Raw genomic sequence first — 18,440 nt, forward strand, 5'->3', positions numbered from 1 at the left:
ATCCATAACATATAAATTTCCTCACATTATCTATTGTCCAAGATTCCAGATATAAAATAAGCTGATCTGCTCAGGGTTATTAAAATAAGACTTGGACAATTATTAAGGTAGCTTGAAGTTGGGAAAGAACAAATTTTCTTGTATAAATATACATATTCTATGAAATTTGTTGAATATTATAGCCAAACACTTATTTTATACAAATGCTTTGTTTGTTCATTCAATTTTAGATAATATTTTATTGAACAGACCATCAATCAAAATTGTGGAAATTTTTGGCATATATGTGACATAATCATTTATTTTTAGACAAAAGCTTTAAGTAATTAAAAAAATTATATCTTGATAGTGTGCTAGTAAAATATACATATAAAATTACAATAGTTTTATTTTATTGTATGATAAAAAGTATTATGAAGGTTTTTTGTATTAGAAGGTAGAATACATTTTTTTTCTTTACTTAAAAAATGGATAAATTAGTCTTTATATGTTAGATAAAAAAAAGGGTTATTGTATTAGTAATTTTATCAATTTCTACTATTAAAAATTGATCCTTACATATGCGTGTTTAATTATTCTGTCAATCACCGATTTTTAATAATAAAGATGGATGAAATTTTAACAGAAAAAATTAATTTCTTTTTTAATTTAATATATAATGACTAATTTATCTATTTTTGAGAGTGTAATCTATGTTTTAGTATTTATCAAATTTGTATGAATTTAATGGATAGGCGGAAAAAAATTGCTAATAAATAATGGCAGACAGAAGAGGCATACTGCAAATGGAAGAGGGTGCTTTGGTTAGGTCTGATACGTGGGGTAATTAAAGGCAAATTCCAAAGCTCATTGATATGCAGGAGGGCTTTGCTATTGCTCCCTTGCACGCTAATAAATAATAAATAAAATGATAAGAGTGTCTCAGGTAAAACCCTTTTTCTTTTGTTTTAGCTTAAATGTTCCATTGAATTACAAGGAAAGATCAAATGATTTGTCTTAGGAAATTTGTGTTTTATTCTCTTATTTTTAGGGTTATTTGATATATATATTTATACACAAATACATATACGTTATATGTTTCTCTTTAAAATTAAAAAAATAATTCAAATTTCCCAGAAAAAAGGATAAAAAGTGTATATATATATTATGTTTTTTCGTTTCCTGCAGAACGTATATTTTTATGTTGTTGATATCCTTTGCAGTCTATTCATAGAATAAAGTAACATTAGCTTTAAAGGAAATACTACAAATTTAAATTTTAAATGTATGAAATTTAGGGCAGTATTCAAAGGAAGTTCATCATCTGGGCAATAAGTGGAATTAACCAAAGCATTGAAACCATTTATATTTTAAAAACCCAATAATCTTTATAACATCAACATACCTTCTTCCCTGCAGAAAAAAGAAATGCACCGTGCACATATTTCTTTTACATGTCTAACCCATGGTGCATAATTAAAAAAAATCCTATCTCATATGAAAATTTCATATCAATAATGGAAATTAACAATTTCAAAAAGTAGCCTCTAAAATCATCTTTTATTATTGCAAACATTAAAAAAAAAAGCAAAGGGAAAGAGAGTTTAATATACATTAAAATCACCCAAGATTGTTTATCTTGTTTCACTTGTCTTTTTTTTGCTAAATTGTCTCCCAATCTCTCTATTTTTCAATACAGATTACACAAACATCTTTTGTAAGACCTAAATTAAGTTGTCGCACTCTCTAATTATATATGAAAGATAGTCTCTCCATTTTATTAATAGGGTGGTCTCCCATGTGTCCAACCATAGGGTTCATGCCCTAGTTGCCCTCCATTTGAGAGTAAATTAGGAGGCAAATTGTATATTGGAAGTGAAGATGGATCAGGCAGACCTGTGTGTGAACCGCCGCCTCCGCTACTCCCAATTTCCGGCGGTGAATCGTTTGCTCCGCCTTGCATCGGTCCACCGTGACCGGCGCTTACAACTTCTTCTTCATCTTCTAAAGGCAGTCTTTCATAAGTTGCGTTGGAAAAAGTTGCTGCAATGACCATAACAGGCCCTGCTGCTATAAGTGAACCGACAACACTTCCTCCAACAACTTGTCCTTGACCACCAGCTAAGTACACGGTGAGCCCTGTCGATCCCGGTGGAGCCGGTCCGGGGAGAAAAGCCCCGGTCAAAGACAAAATTTCAAACCTTCCATGAAGGGCAACCACCGCGCCGGGTGCTGCCGGTTGTCTTAGAGTAACGTTGGCGACCGAGCCGCTGCCGCTAAGCACACAAACTCCACGTTGTCTTCTCCGAGCGAATTGGGCTATACTCTCGGCTACATCGGTTCCACTTGCGACTTCCATAACATGACTACGGAGCGCGTTAGGGCTATCCCTTGTCACAAAAATGGGTGGTTTAGGCTTGTTTTTGGATCCCGGTGGACGACCTCGGGGTCTTCGGTTACCGACCTCGACCGCTCCTTCTTTAGGCTCATCGCCGGTGTCTCTATCTTCATCATCATCATCCCCTCTTCCGTTGCTTCTACTTTTGTTAGCATCGTTCATAGAAATTTCAAGGTCACGTTTGTTTAAAGCTGGTGAATTGCCTGCCGGGTCCATACCCGGTAGGCTCACCTGATTAGCCCACCAAGGGTTCGCCAGCGTTTCAAGCTAAATCCAACACACAAAAACAAGAACCGGGTCGAAGGTTTTAAGATCAAAGAGCTAAATTCAACAAGAAAAAAAAATTAGGGTTTATAAATAGCTGCTTCAACAGTGTTAACTTTACACCATAACTGGGGAATCAAATTTAATCTGTGATGAAGATGGATGAACAAGATCAAACGATAACCAAGAATTTATTTGATGGAAGAACAATCAAAAAACCCTTGATAGCATCAAACACAGAGAGAGAAGAAAAGAGAGAGAGAAAAGGAAAGGGGAAATATATATATAAACAAAAGCAATGAGAGATATAAAATTATGCAGTATTTAAAAGAACTCAGAAAAGAAAAGGAAAAAAAAAAAAAGAGTATACAAAAAAACTTAAGACAAGATTGGATCAAATGTTCTTTTCTTGTTTGAAAACTGTGTTGTGTTTTTTTATTTTGGGAGTTATTAGCTGCCTGTGTGTATTACAATAATTTTTTTATACAGTGAGTGTATTATTATATTAATTATCAAATTAATATATTATTAACTTTTCCTTTTCTACACCATTAAATTATTATACAATATATTGTATAACTAATGTACTAAAATGATAATAAAAACAATTTTAATTCAAGATTTATAAGAATTTTCAAGTAATTGTCATCAGTCATGTATACATTAATAATTTATATCATAATTATTCAAAAAATTCATATTATATAAATTATAAATTTATTTATTCATATAATACTTGTGCTATTTTAAATTTCATATATTATATTATATGTTTTTTCTAGGTAAAACTAATGTTATTAGAATTAGATCGATTAGCTTAGTCAAGAATTGATCGATTTATCATGCCAGATAAGAATATTTAATCAATCTCTAAGTGATCGTTTGAAACAGGTAAAATATAAAAAATTAGGACGAAATATCAGCGATTGAACTGATTTTATACATTTTAATGTATATTTTTAAAATTTTAAATAATTTTTATTATTTTTAATTATTTATTTAATTATTGTTGGATTAAAGGTTAAATTGATTAAATCAAAAATTAATATTTTACTGAGTCTGATCATTAGTCCAGTTTTTAAAACTTTGAATAAAATCAGTACAAATAAATTACATTCGAATAAATTTGATAAGAATTAAACATTAAACAAAACAAGGCTAAATTGATAACCAATGTAATATCTTAATTAATAACCTGAATCGAATGATACTTGTATAAAAAATATATATAATATAATTTAATCTAAATCAAAATAAATTTAAGCAAAACTTCACATATGATAAGACATTAACTCAGAATAAATTTTAAATTAAAAGCCCATAAATAATATTTTATGTGTAATAAAATTCCAACATAAAACTCAAATTTTTGGAGAATTTTATCGGTCTTTGCTAATAAAATGGCAAAAAATGAGGTGAGCATGGAAATTAGGGTTTCGTGGGGTGGCGTGCGCGTGGGCAGGTGGAGAGCACGTCGTTTTCTCGTGCCCCAACATAGCTGAGGAAGCAAATGAGAGAGAGAGCTTTTGTAAAATAATAAATAAAAGGTTAAAATATGCATTACAATTTTCTACATTTTATAAATTTAGTATTTAATTTTTATATTTTTATTTTTAAAAATTTAAATTTTTTATTGTTAATATTATTAAAATTATTTTGTTAAATTCATGTTCATTACAAAATTAATTTTTAAATGAATTGCTACTGAGCAAGTTTTTTTTATTTCAAAATGTTATACCAACAAATTTAACCTAAAAAAAGTTAATATTGTTAACAATTAGATCTGAATTTTGAAATCTGAAAAGTAGAGAGACTAAATTCTTAAAATAAAAGTATAGAAACTAAATTCTAAATTTGTAAAGAGTATAAAGACTTTATAACATATTTTAACCTAAATAAAATTACAAAAATTTGAATCATGGCCTTTTATTTTTTCCCCTTTGTTTATTTGTAGTTTGCACATAATCTTTTCAATCTATGATTTTCTTCAAGTTATTTTCTTCTTTCATGTAAGTCATTTTCCTTACATAAAATAATACCCACTTAAGTGAAGTTGGCTACTTGGGGTCCTAAATTGCAAGGTGTTTTAATGGTGGTGTTATTATTGCCTAAGGGATCTACTTTGTTTTGAGTTGACACAAAAAAAGGGTTAAAGTTCATATGATCATGGTTTGTTTGATAATTGGGTACCAATGGCTAGCTAGCAAAGTGCATGTCTATGGTTAAATGGATGTACAAACACATTCTTGAAACTAGGTACGGTGTTTTAATCAAATATTATGATTATATATATTTAAATATTTGATTGAGTGCGGTAAAAGTGTTAATGAGTAAGATTAGATTGGGGTTGGATCAAAATCAGATTACTGCATAGTATTTAAATAATATATACTTTAAACTCAACTTAATTTGAAATATTGGTCTCAAAATTTGTTTAAATTCACTCATGTTTATAAATATTTACCTCAAGTCTATTTTAAGCATGTCAATATTAAAAAAAATTATGTTCTTTTGAATTTAATATTTGGTATTTTAAATGCTTACATTATAGATTTAATTTTAACATGGTATAAATTACATTATATAATACTAAAAACTCTTATTACATGTTTATGTGTGGGAACCATGTAAATAGAAAACATGTGTGTATAACATAAAAAAAAATTATGAAAGGTAAGATTTAACAAATATGCAATATGTACGAAATAAAAAAATAGTTTTAATTGAGAGTAAAAGGAAATTTAAATAGTTAAATAGATCGTATTAAGAATATTAAATGCATTCTAATTGTTTATCATGATATTGTCATTTTTCTTGAGTTAATATCGCATCAACTTGTGATACCATAATTCAATCAACAACATTATCAATGTAGGTGAAACAGTTTTTGTAATAACTAAAATGTATAAAAATATAAAAATAAAGCTTTAGTTAAAATGGTGAAATTATTTTTTATAAATGTTTGTGAAATGGGTTCAAATCTTAACATTAGCAATTGTTTTATTTAAAAATAAAAACAATAATACTATATAACTTATTTAAAAAATATAAAACTATAAAAATCCACCTTCAGGTTTACTGGGTAAATAATTAATACAAAATAAAAGAAAAGACAAGAAAAACTATAGTATATAATTCATTGAAGACAACTCTATAACTTGGTCCAGTCATTATCAAAAGTGATATTGACAGTGAAAATAAAGAGATTCATCCAATATACTGTAACAATCTCGACCGGCCAGTAATTCTAATCTGGCTTTAGTTAAAGTTATAGATTCTTTTTAGTTTTTATTTTTAAAAAATAAAAGTAATTTTAATCTTTATCAGTCATGGACGTTGCATTGCATGAATTTAATGAACTTTAGTCTAACATAGTTAACATGTTACTACAATTGGAGCTATATATATGCTATATATCTAAATTTCAATTCTCATTTTTTTTTCTTTTTTTTACTGCTTTGGTAAAAAAAAAATTGTCTGCAGAAATCAACATTACAACATTCAAATGTTTTTTTATTTTTTATTTTTTTTGGGGGGGGGGGGTGGGGGACTGCCTGCCTTAAACCAGTTGAACTGCGATTAGAATTTCTTCTTATAATGAACTACCGTGCTAGCAAACGGCGAGCAACCGTATTCTCAAGAAAAGAAATGGGATTTTTTTGGTGCCTTTGACTGACATTCGGTTCTCATATATGGACCAAACTTCCAAGAATGTTGTGGTTTCTTCAACCACGGACATATCGAAGCATCCTGCATACAAGGAAACTATCAGTAACAGCAAAGATTCATTCAAGAAAATACTCAATAATGTCATGCCTTGTATGTTTTGTTTATTCTTAAGCATTTCCCTAATGAAGTCTATCGATTAACACGCTCTTCCCCTTGTATACAAGTGATGAATCTTGTTTTGGTACATATGTGTTCATAATCAATTAAGCAAAAGGATGCGGCAATAATTTTTTGGAGTTGATAAGATCTTACAACATTCAAAGAATGCCATTGATCACTTGAAAAACGAAAAGGTTCCAACTACTGACAAGTAGGTTCTACCAATCATGCAATCAACTTTAGTACCTTAACTCGTTGTTAATATAAACAACTTTCAAGCAGATAAAGCAAAAGAGATGACAGCGCCTCTGTTAAAGCACAAAGCATGAGAATTCACAATCGACGGTAATGAACTAAATATGCCATTTACCTAAAGAGATAGTATATTATTAAGAAGGAAACCACGAAGGCCATCACCAGCGTACACATTTTCCTGTTGGACTTCTTCTCAAACACCTATAGAGCAGCGGCCTCATAATATTCAGCCAATTTTTATCAGAAACTGAATTAAACAAACATGAAGTTAAAATAGTAGCGCAAAACTTGTTTAGATACCTTCTTGAACCGATCCATGGTGCCAGACATTATGCCCCTTGTAGCATCCATGCCATTGCCCTGATTTACAACAAAATCAGTTAAATAACAAGAAAACCAGAATTTTTCATGAAAGTTGAAGTTTTGGGTTTAACAGCTGCAATTACACACCATCCGGTCAAGCATACGATTATGACTCTCCACTTCATCATGTATATCACCTGTTAACTACAAACAATTTAAACATATCAATAGTTGGCCAAATGAGTACAAACCATAAAATTTAGGACATCTTCAGTGAAGAATGATTAATAAAATTCCCATAGAACAATTTTATCAATCAAGTAAAGGAGCACAAGACTTTGCACAAACTGACATAAGCCCATAAATACAAACGAACGAATAGAAGACTTCATGCTAGAATATGCAGTGTTATGAAACTAGTGTGAGAAGTAAAAGGTAGAATACCCAATGCATATTGACAGTGAGGAGCTCATTACATGTCCTAAAGGCAAAAACCTATAAAATTCAAGCATCTAACTTTGTTAACAAGGCCATTCACCGAGACTCGAAAAAAAAAGCAAATGTTTATATATATATTTAATATTTAACAAGTTGCAAATTGTCAATAAAACAGAAATGTAAATCCTCTTTGACAGAACTTACTCTTTTCAGAAAAGCAACTCTGTCATGCAAGCTCTCTATAGCTTTGCCATTGTCATGCTCCTTAACATCGTGAGAGAAAGATGAAGAAGCCCTTAGACCACCTTCTTCAAGATTATCAAGGCCATCAAATAGAGCTGATTTTGAAGAGCGGTGATCCCTTTAAAATAAGGGGTCATGCCATAATTTAGAAAACATAAATGGAAATAATGAAGCTCTCAACATAGTCGCAAAAATATAAGGTGGAAAAGAAAAAAATCGATGTTACCACATAAGAAAATAAAAAACATGTTAGCGATTATCAGGTCCATCCCGAAAAGCAAACAACAGAGTAAAAGCAATATGAGAATCTTGATATCATTACAATCAAATTATTGAAATACAACATTGCAAAGATTTAACTTCTCACTGATGAAAGATTGACTGGGAGGAGCATTCAAAGAAAAACATAAAAAAGGTCAGCTACTGAGATCAAATCAATTATATGAGTTTTCTTAGTTGCAAAAATTCAAGCAGAGAATCGACTCCATCACCACAATTCTTATCATAGGCAAGGAATTTAACGAATCAACATAATTAATTGATTTTTGAAAGGATTGTAAGAGGACTATTCTTCGAGGCCATGTCAAAAACCCAGAAACCTAAGGGATCAAACCAAGCTAAAAGCTAAACGCAAAGCTGAAATATATGAAAATCCTTCAGGGAAAACAAAAACAAAGGATCATTTCTGTTGCTAACTTCATCAAGTTACGACATTTTTGAATAATTCATCAACTTAGTGCTAATTTAAGAAACTACAATAAGTTAACAAATTCAATAGAATTAAATCTAAATAAAAAATCAAAAGCCCTGAAACCTATGGGATCAAACTAAGTCACAATCAAAATTAAAGCGGAAATCTGAAAATCCATCAAAATAATAATAATTCTATTACTAATTTCGAAAAAAGATGCAAGATTCTCGAACAATTCATCAATTTAATGTTCAAAATACACCAAGAAATTAGGGAAAAAATTCAATATGAAATGCACAATTAGCGGCAATCAAATCGAATAAAATAGGCATAATCTTACCTTCTATAACTCATTGCTTCAAATTCCACTTCCTCTATCCGAATCTGCAGTTAATAAATTTTCACGACTTCCACTGGGTTTGAAAGGAAAAAATGTTAAGTGGGAGGCTGTTTCCATTATTATTATTTCCTTAAAAAGGCCCAATCTATAAAGGTGATGAAGCCCATACTCTTAATTTTAATATAAGCATTTCTCCATTAAATCAAACATAAATATTAAAAAGATTATGTAATTTAATTTTTTATAATAGTAACCTAATATAAGTTATTAGGGTGAGTTTGGATGAGTGTACCGTTTATCTGCGGTTAGTGTAAAAATAGTAGTGGCAATGAAATTGAATAATTTATTGGTATTGTAACATGAGGAAAAAAGTAAGCTAAATGCTCTGCACCGCACTCCATTACTTATCTAAACCCATCCGGACTAAGACATGTTATCAAAATTGTTATCTATATCTATATGTAACATTTTCCTAAATTAAATCATAAATTTAATTAAGGTGTACTCGTGATCACATAAAAATTAATAATTTATAGTTAATAAAAAAGTTCAATTTCCCTAAAAAGTATTTGAATGTAAGTAATAATAAGAAAATAAAATAAATTACATTAAAATTAGATTATTCGGCACAATTCAAATAAATATATATTTTTCTCAATAAAGAAGAAATTCATTAATAGCAAAATCAAAAGTTATACAACTGTAATTCAAACAAAATATAACCACAAACAACTCCGATAGAAATGAAAACCAACAAAAAAACACCTAAAAAATAAAATAATATGATAAAAACCCATTAACTACCTACCAAGCATAATTAAATCAAACACCTGAAAAACAACCTTAACCAACATGTTATTTTCGGTTTAGCTAGTTTAAATTCAACATTCTTCCTTGTTATTTGACAGGACTCAACCTTCTCATTTCTCAATCTCCAATGTTTACGAGAAAGACAATGGATATGAAGCACTTAATCCCTATTTTTGTCATCTTCTTCTTTTTTATGTCTACTACTTCTGCATCAGTAGCATTAGCCCCATCATCATCCGACACCCAATCTTTCAGCTTTTCTAAACTTGAAGGGGACCAAACATTTTCTATATTACCTACCGATGTTGATCCTAAGCTTCAAAAAATTTGTGGAGAAACCGACTACCCCATCGAATGTTTAACAACAACTGTTCCATTCCTGGATGAAAATGGTGCCATAATCCCGGTGTCTATTCTCAAAGTTGAGATTGATGCAATTCATAACAAGACTAAAGAAGCGATAGACAAGGCTTATGAGTTTTCAATGAATCCCTCTACCTCAAGACTCCTCCCTCTATGTCTTAAAACTTGTATTAATAACTACAATGCTATTGTAGAAAGCAAACAAAGAATCGTTGATGCAATCTCTATTGGTGATGCTAACGAGCTGAGTATGGAGTTAAGCCACAACATGGAGCATGTATTTGCATGTGAGGACGAGTTCAAGGAAGCCAAAATTAAGTCGCCAATAGCAGAATTAAATTCATTGCTTGTCAAGATAATTACCAACAGTTTAACAATCTGTGTTGATATGATCAAATTTTAGAGGAACAACTAATGACAAACAAAATACATTAAGCCTAAAAATTATTGTATTTTTTATTTGTAACCCCTAAAATTTATTTAATATTTATTTTATGTGAACAATAATTTTATCTATTTATTTTATGTGAACATACCATATGGATTAACAATCAATTGAAACATTGTTTTTTTTTTTGTGTGTGAATAAAAATCTGTAATACTGAATTACATTAGGATTGATAGATAAAAACATCCCTATCCTTATCTGCTTCAGGAAATTCTAATGCTTCCTTAGGAGGGACATCAAAATTGAAACATCGTTTCTAATATTCAATTAGCGGAAAACAAATAGAATAAAATATGCATGAGTCTTATCTTCTATAACTCATTTCTTTCAACAAATTTTCAAGACTTTCACTTAGTGGGAAAAATATCAATCTCCAAAGTTTAAGAGAAAAGCATTTAATCTCGATTGTCATCATCTTCTTCTTTTCTATGTCTACTACTTTGGTATCAATAGCTTTAATCCCATCTTTATTCGACGCCTAATTTTTCAAATTTTTAAAACTCTTAGGGGACCAAACATTTTCTATATTACCTATTGACGTCAATCCTGAGCTTCAAAAAATTTTGTGAAAAAATTAACCACCCAATTGAATGTTTAATATCAACTACTTCATTCCTAGATGAAAATGTTGCCATAAATCTTGTGTTTGTTTACAAAATTGAGATTGATGTAATTAATAGCAAGACTAAGGAAGCTTTAGACAAAGCTTCCGAGCTTTCAATGAATCCGGTTACCTCAAGACTCCTCCCCCCTTTATGTCTTAAAACTTGTATTAATAACTACAATGCCATTCTAGAAAGCAAACAAAGAATCATTGATGCCATTTCATCGGGTGATACTAACCATTTGAGCATGGAGCTAAGCTACAATGTAGAGAATATATTTGCTATGAGGATGCGTTCAAAGAAAGTAAAATTGAGTCGCTAATAACAGAATTAAATTCATTGTTTATCAAAGTAATTACCAACAATTTGACCATTCACATAATCTGCTTTTAGAGAAACAACTAAAGAAAAAGCCTACAAACAAACTAAGCGAAGCCTAAAAATTATTGATTTTTTATTTGTAACCCTCGAATCTTTACTCAATAAGATGATGTATTATTGAAGGTAAGCAAAGGATTATAATAACCCCTAAATTTTATTTAATATTTATTTTATGTGAAAAAGATTTTTATCTATTTAATTTTTAGGAACCCATAATTTTAAGAATTTGACCTATACACATCCCATACATTTTTATCTATTAACTCATTGTTATTAATGAAATTTTACACTTCACTGAGTGCAAACAATATTGTTAAGTAGGGTGGCGATTTCCATTTAACTTTTTTCATTAAAATGGCCCAAACTATAAACGTAGTGAAACATCGAAGCCAATACTCTTAATTAAAAAATAAATTTCAATCCTATCCAATTAATTATCATCAAAATAACAATAATATATAAATTTGGATAGAATTTACAAGCGGGGGGCATAAATCAAAATAATATTTGGAATTAAATCAGAATAAATTCGGATATATAGAGCTTAGATTAGAATAAAATTTAAATTAACAATCGCACGTAATATTTATACACGATGAAACTCAAATATAATATTTCAAAGTTTCTAAAGGTTCAACTTTACCGTTAAGCTAAAGTCTCTTTGCAACGAGCTATTAAGTCGAAGTCTCATTAATACTTTAAATAATCAATTTAAAATTTAAGTGATGATTTCAAAATGTTTAGTGAAATTAACCTTAATTTGTTTTTATTTAACATATTTTGCAAGGGTATATGCTATTTTGGTATACACTTTTTATCTTTTTGGATTCTTTTCTGATGTTATTTTGAGATAAATTTTATCATGTTTGGGTAGGCTTGTATCGGGTTGTTTTTGGAGTCAAATTAATTCGGGCTTAGATTTTCTCGAACTCGGGTCTTTTTTTATTTGTACCTATTCAAGTCGAGTAGGTTTAGACAAATTCAAATAATGTTGATGTTGTATAATTTTTTTCTTTGAATGTAATAATTAATTTGCTTTTATATAATAATAACACAATACAAATAAGCTACAAATAAATTAGAAACTTTATATAGATATTTTAGTTTAATAGGAATATTGTATATAACATAACTAAAAATTGCTTATTATATGTAATTTTTACGATTATTATAATATATATATATATGAATTTTATAAACATAATTAATAATATTATATAATTATTATATGAATTTTGTTTATTTGAATTATTAACTGGAATATATAAAACACTAATTTAGAAAAACTTATACATTGACAAAAAACAATCTATAGTATTTATTATATTACAAAATCGACATTTGGATAATTTTGAATACTAATTTTTTTATTATATTTTTACTAAAAAATATAAAAAATATTAAATATTAAATATGATTTAAAGATTATTATAAAATTGTGTTCATACTATATACCTCATTTTCCATTGTTTAGCGTTAGATTTAGATTATTTCAGGTTTAAATTTTCTTAAATTTAATGAAATTTTAGCTCAAATTATTATGAACTTAAATCGGCACATACAAACTTTTAAACTCAAATCTATTTTGCGAACTCTATTTTTAGCCCTATCATGTACATGCTTTCAATAATATATATACATATATGAAACTTGACAATTTTTAAAAACTAAAATATAAGAATTTCTTAATTAAACCATACATAAATATTAAAAAGATTATGTAATTTAATTTTTTGATAATAGTAACGTAATATAACTCAATCCAAATGTGACTAAGAAATGTCATCAAAATTATTATATACATTTGTTAGAGAATGATTAAATGAAATATCCTTTTTTCAATAATTTAATGCCACATCAGTAATTTCATATTAAATTTTAGTATTTTCATCCTTAAAAGAATCAAATGAAAAATGAAAATTTTAAAATTCAAGATAAAATTATGATATTAACCTATCGAAAATTTTAAAGAAGCTTCTATCTATATGTAACATTTTCATGAATTAAATCATAAATTTAACTATGTGATTTGTTTATAAAAAAAAATCTATGATGTAATGATGACCATAAAAATTTCCACCACCTCCAATACTTCTTTAACAAAGTATTTGATTGTAATACATTGTAATAAAACAAGAACCCGTTGGACTAAAATTAGATACATGTTATTTGTGTTTAAACTAGTTTAAATTCACCATTACTTCTTCTTGTTTGATAGAACTCGATCTTCTCATTTCTTAATCTCCAATTTTTTAAGAAAAAAGAAAATAGATATGAAACATTTAATCTCCATTCTGGTCATCTTTTTTTATGTCTAATACTTCCGCATCAATGGCTTTAGTTCCATCTTCATTTGAGGCTCAATTTTTCAATTTTTCTCAACTCCAAAAGGATCAGACATTTACCATATTATCTACAGATGTTGACCCTAAACTTCAAAAACTTTGTGGAGAAACTGACTACCCAATCGAATGTTTAACGTCAACTATTCCATTCTTAGATGAAAATGTTACCATAAACCCCATGTCTATTCTTAAAGTTGAGATTGATGCAATTGATAGCAAGACTAAAGAAGCGTTAGACAAAGCTTTTGAGCTTTCGGTGAATCCCCCTCCTTCAAGACTTCTCCTTTCATGTCTTGAAACTTGTATCGATAATTACAATTCCATTCTAGAAAGCAAACAAAAAATCCTTAATGCTATCTCTTTGGGTGATGCCGACCAAGTGAGCATGGAGCTAAGTTTCAATATGGAGAATGTTTTTGCTTGTGAGGATACGTTCAAAAAAGCTGAAATTGAATCGCCAATAACAGAATTGAATTCATTACTTGTCAAGATAATTACCAACAGTATAACCATCAGTGTTGGCATGATCAACTTTTAAAGGAATAACTAATGAAAAAGCCTACAAACAAAATGCATTAAGCCTAAAAATTATTGCATATTATTAATATTGGATTGAAGCATCATTTTTAATTGTTTGCAATTACTAGTATGACCCTATATTATGTATATAATTTGGTGAAGGAGAAATTTTCATGTTAAAATTTCATTACCTATTTTTAGGGTTAAATCTGGTTACATACTCTCGGATATTTCTCTAACAAAGTAAATGAATTTGAGCCGTTGTATAAAACGGAAAGAAGTTAATGCTAAAATTAGATTGTTGGGTAAAACTTGAACCATGATGTTATTTCTGTCCACAATCTAATGCCTTCAACTAGTTTAAATTTATCATTGTTTCTCCTTCTTTGACAGAACTCGATAGCTTCTAAAAGAGCAAGACGATGGAGATGAAGCTTTTAACCCTCCTCATCCTCTTCTCCTTCTCTGCATATACCGCTTCCCCATTAGTAGCTTTAGCTTCATCTCCTTCCGAGAGTCAGTCCCCCAGCTCTTCTGAAGACCAGCCACCCCAAACAGTTTCTAAAATACCTTCCAACGCCAACCCTAAGCTTAAAAAAATCTGTCAAGAAGTTAATCACCCCACCGAATGTATTACAACAGCTGGTCCATTCCTAGGTGAAAATGCTGATATAACTCCCGTGACTGTTCTTCAAGCTGAGATTGAAGCAATTGATAGCAAGGCTAAGGAAGCCTTCGCAAAGGCTACAAAGCTCGCAGCGGATCCCTCTACCTCAAAAACCGTCAGTGTTCCCCTAAATGTTTGCATTGATGGCTACAAAGCCATTCTCAAAAACAAACAAGCAATCCTTGATGCTATCTCCAAACATGACGCTGATGAGCTAAACATGGACTTAAGCTCTAATGTGGATCATATAAGCCAGTGCGAAGATGCGTTCGAAGAAGCCAAAATTAACTCCCCAATACCAGAACTGCATTCGTTACTTGGCAAGATGATTTTCAACAGTATAAACATTGGTGTTGATATGGTTGATTTTGAGAACAAGAATTAATTTTAAATAATCTATAAATGACATGAATTCTATAATTGTTTATATTTTGTAAAAAAAAATTATTTTAATTTGAATCCCCTTTACATTTTGTTTCATCTATTTTTCCTTCCTAGTACAAAATTTATCAAATCAACAATTAGTCTGATATTGTGCCATCAGCTTGATCTATTTTTGTAAACTTAGTATTTTTTTTTCAAATTGGTCCTTGAACGAGTTTTCCCACTCTTGGTAAATTGGATGGCGTGACACTCTGACAAAAAATAGTTCGAGACCAAGTTGGAAAAAATCAACAGTTGAGGGACTAAATGTTGCTTTCAAGGCCCCAACCCCAGGATAACTAATAGGTGAATGCCCTCAAAAAAGAGCAAAAAAGAAGACACTTGAAATGAGAAATGCCAACTTTTTATATAATTGAGTTAATATGCATTGCACAGCCTTCATGAAATTTTAAGGCATCAAGTAGAAGAAAGCCATGAAAATATCATATATGTATATGTGTACGTATAAATAAAGCATAATAATGTCAAGGAGTGCTTAAAACCAATGATGCTATTCTTTATGCATGCTGCAGACACTTTCATGCTTCCTTCCTTACTTTAAGGGAACAGCATGCTAACGTGATGTTTCTTTTCAGAAACCACCATTTTATAGTTGATGTAAAAGCCTTTTGTGCCATTGACTCGAATGCTGATTCGAGTGCAAATCTTAAGTCTAGCAACCACGAATACAGAGGAAATATCTAATATCGACTAAAAACATTAGAAATACACCATTAGTCCTCACAATGGGGAATGCATCAATATACCCAAGTACAATCGAAAAGAATTGTAAATCACTGCATTATCGACCTACAATATAACAAAGGCACAGGTAGCCTTAAGAAACTAGTAAAAATGAACGGGAAAAACATGTACACAACTCACAGAGGAGTGAAATACTTCTTTTCTTTCTAAATTAATCGAAATTTTCGTAATTTGGAAAGAAAAGACATCCCGTACCTTCGACAGTAAATGCATTAATCAACTTCAGGCTTCGGTTACGAGCTCCTTTTTGATGTGTAAGTATCTTGTTGAACCTTCATCCGTCTTTTCCCATGACTATGAGGATCACAAAAAAGTACCCTACATGCCTCTACATGTATTGATAATTTGAACAATATAAACTAATTAAGATAAGAATTTTCATATTGCAATTGCCACTCCATGCAGTCCTCGAAATCGAAACTGCTTGCACAATCCAACAACGCGTTTTGTTGATGCTCATATCGACATATGTAATTCAACCCAACAAGAAGCTCACAGATGGCTGCTTCGGTCTTTTCCCTATCAGCAAAATACAATGTCTGGAGAAGAAGAACGTTAGTCCGAGCAACAATTTGCTGCTGCTCGAAATTCCGCTCGCTTTGCCACCGGATCATGTTATGTGCCAGTGGGGCAAGCCAACTTAATATCCTGTCAAGAGTGTCTTTCCAATCATGAGCCAATGGAGCATCATATATTGCCAAATTCTTGACATAGGACTTGAGATTAGTCCTTAGAGACAGTCTCAAACTTGTTGGCAACATTTGATACAAATCGTCTCGAGCTTCTTCGCCGACCAAATGAGGGTAGCGCAATAATTTCTCGATCACAATTATTACATTAGCATAATGCAAGGCAAGAGCTGAACCTCCCACGGTGGAGGGTGAAGCATATAGAGCTAACCTACTTTTAGGACCAAATTGTGCATTACTCAACACTCCACAACTTGATTGCCTGTGATCATCATTCAAACGATCATTTAGTCGAGGACGATTCGGCCGCTCTCTCTTCGCCCCATCATTCGCAACACTACAACAACCTGAAATCTGACTACTTCGATCATCATGATCAACACTCCGATCATCACCATCATCGTACCTCGAAGCTGAACTACCCAAACTAAGACAATTGGTCAAAAGTCTCCCGGGACTAGTCCCACAAGGAAAACCGGAATCCTCCATCTGAAACAACCCGATTTCACCCTTCCGTGAATCGATCCCTCCATGCTTCAAACTCACTCCCCTTTTCTCCGCCACACTTCTCTCTACATTCCCAAGTTGACTACTCCCAACACTACTACACTTACTAAGAACCCCTTTCAACTGCCTAGAAACAACTTCGACTCGATTGGGAAACCGCCCATTAACCCTCCCGGGAACCCCATCTTTTCCCAAAGCAGATTCCCCAAACACAACAAGAATCCTAGCAAAAATAGTACAAACAGTCCTAGCCAACAATTCAACAACCTTATCAAATGTTTGGTTCCAAAGTGAAACATCCTTAAGATGCCTAACATCTTGTCTTTGCCAAATCATTTTTTGTTCAAAAGCTCTCTTACTTTCCTCATGTGGGTTAGCTTGAAACTTCCTAGTACCATGTTCTAATTCATTTAAAACCTCCATTTCATTATACAACTTAGCAGTCAAATTAACATACCTTTCCAATTTCCTAACCATCCCTTCCATATCTTTAACTAAAAGTCCTAATTCCCTAACATCAATAACCCCATTCAAGATATCCCCAAAAACATGTTCGAAACCTTGCAAAGCTGGTTCATTACATTTCTTGCCTAGTCTAGACACAACATTGGCAACCTTGGTTAATTCATCTAGCTTTTCAGCTAAAGCAAGTGAAAGAAGATAACTTTCATCGGCTGAAACTAACTTTGAAATGCCTTGGGATTTTAAGATCTCGGATTTGAGCTTCGAGATCTCGGGTTCAGACAAGGATTTATGGAAGTGAACAGTTTTGGACATGACATTGGCTACTTCAAAAGACAAGATTCCAACAGTTTGAGGTTTTTTGGATGTTGGGTTGTTTTGGGTGTTTTTCTTTTTTTTAGAAGAAGGTTCGAGTAGAAGGGCGTGTTTGAGATTGGAACTTACCTGGTTTCCCATTTTAAGTATCCAAGTTTCTGCTACCATTGCTGGAAGTTGAAGCTGCTGCAATAAAGCTTCTGCCTTTGGGGTTTTCAACAGCTTAAAGGAACGAATTTCATTAAGAAATCAAAATGGGATATTTATATTTCCCTAAGCAACAAGAACTGAAGCAAAAGAATTTAAGACATTTCTTTCAGTTCATTTGAAAAGACAAGATGGTGGGTTGTATTTGAATGCGCTCTGTGAGTTTTGGAAGTATTACTTATGGTTGCAGTTTTT

General features: G+C 31.0%; 6 protein-coding genes across 6 annotated transcripts; 3 read left to right on the forward strand and 3 right to left on the reverse strand.

Moving 5' to 3' along the window:
* Positions 1-1,520: 1,520 nt before the first annotated feature.
* Positions 1,521-3,046, reverse strand: LOC107928439 (AT-hook motif nuclear-localized protein 20). Its single transcript, XM_016859678.2, has one exon. The coding sequence runs from the start codon at positions 2,591-2,593 to the stop codon at positions 1,760-1,762; it is 834 nt and encodes a 277-aa protein (XP_016715167.2). The 5' UTR covers positions 2,594-3,046; the 3' UTR covers positions 1,521-1,759.
* Positions 3,047-6,055: 3,009 nt separating this feature from the next.
* Positions 6,056-8,867, reverse strand: LOC107928471 (bet1-like SNARE 1-2). The gene is made up of 6 exons (XM_016859713.2): positions 8,740-8,867; positions 7,670-7,826; positions 7,175-7,231; positions 7,025-7,084; positions 6,840-6,925; positions 6,056-6,391 (listed from the first exon to the last, which is right to left on the reverse strand). Exons 1-6 carry the CDS (start codon positions 8,751-8,753, stop codon positions 6,367-6,369), a joined length of 399 nt encoding a protein of 132 aa, XP_016715202.2. The 5' UTR covers positions 8,754-8,867; the 3' UTR covers positions 6,056-6,366.
* Positions 8,868-9,694: 827 nt separating this feature from the next.
* Positions 9,695-10,315, forward strand: LOC107928470 (uncharacterized). Its single transcript, XM_016859712.1, has one exon. The coding sequence runs from the start codon at positions 9,695-9,697 to the stop codon at positions 10,313-10,315; it is 621 nt and encodes a 206-aa protein (XP_016715201.1).
* A 3,362-nt stretch (positions 10,316-13,677) lies between these two features.
* Positions 13,678-14,229, forward strand: LOC107928469 (uncharacterized). Its single transcript, XM_016859711.1, has one exon. The coding sequence runs from the start codon at positions 13,678-13,680 to the stop codon at positions 14,227-14,229; it is 552 nt and encodes a 183-aa protein (XP_016715200.1).
* A 403-nt stretch (positions 14,230-14,632) lies between these two features.
* LOC107928468 (uncharacterized) lies at positions 14,633-15,262 on the forward strand. The gene has a single exon (XM_016859710.1). The coding sequence runs from the start codon at positions 14,633-14,635 to the stop codon at positions 15,260-15,262; it is 630 nt and encodes a 209-aa protein (XP_016715199.1).
* Positions 15,263-16,007: 745 nt separating this feature from the next.
* On the reverse strand, positions 16,008-18,440 carry LOC107928414 (uncharacterized). Its single transcript, XM_016859636.2, has one exon. The coding sequence runs from the start codon at positions 18,204-18,206 to the stop codon at positions 16,425-16,427; it is 1,782 nt and encodes a 593-aa protein (XP_016715125.2). The 5' UTR covers positions 18,207-18,440; the 3' UTR covers positions 16,008-16,424.

The sequence above is a fragment of the Gossypium hirsutum genome, chromosome A09 (assembly GCF_007990345.1).
Source record: "Gossypium hirsutum isolate 1008001.06 chromosome A09, Gossypium_hirsutum_v2.1, whole genome shotgun sequence".
NCBI lineage: Eukaryota > Viridiplantae > Streptophyta > Magnoliopsida > Malvales > Malvaceae > Gossypium > Gossypium hirsutum.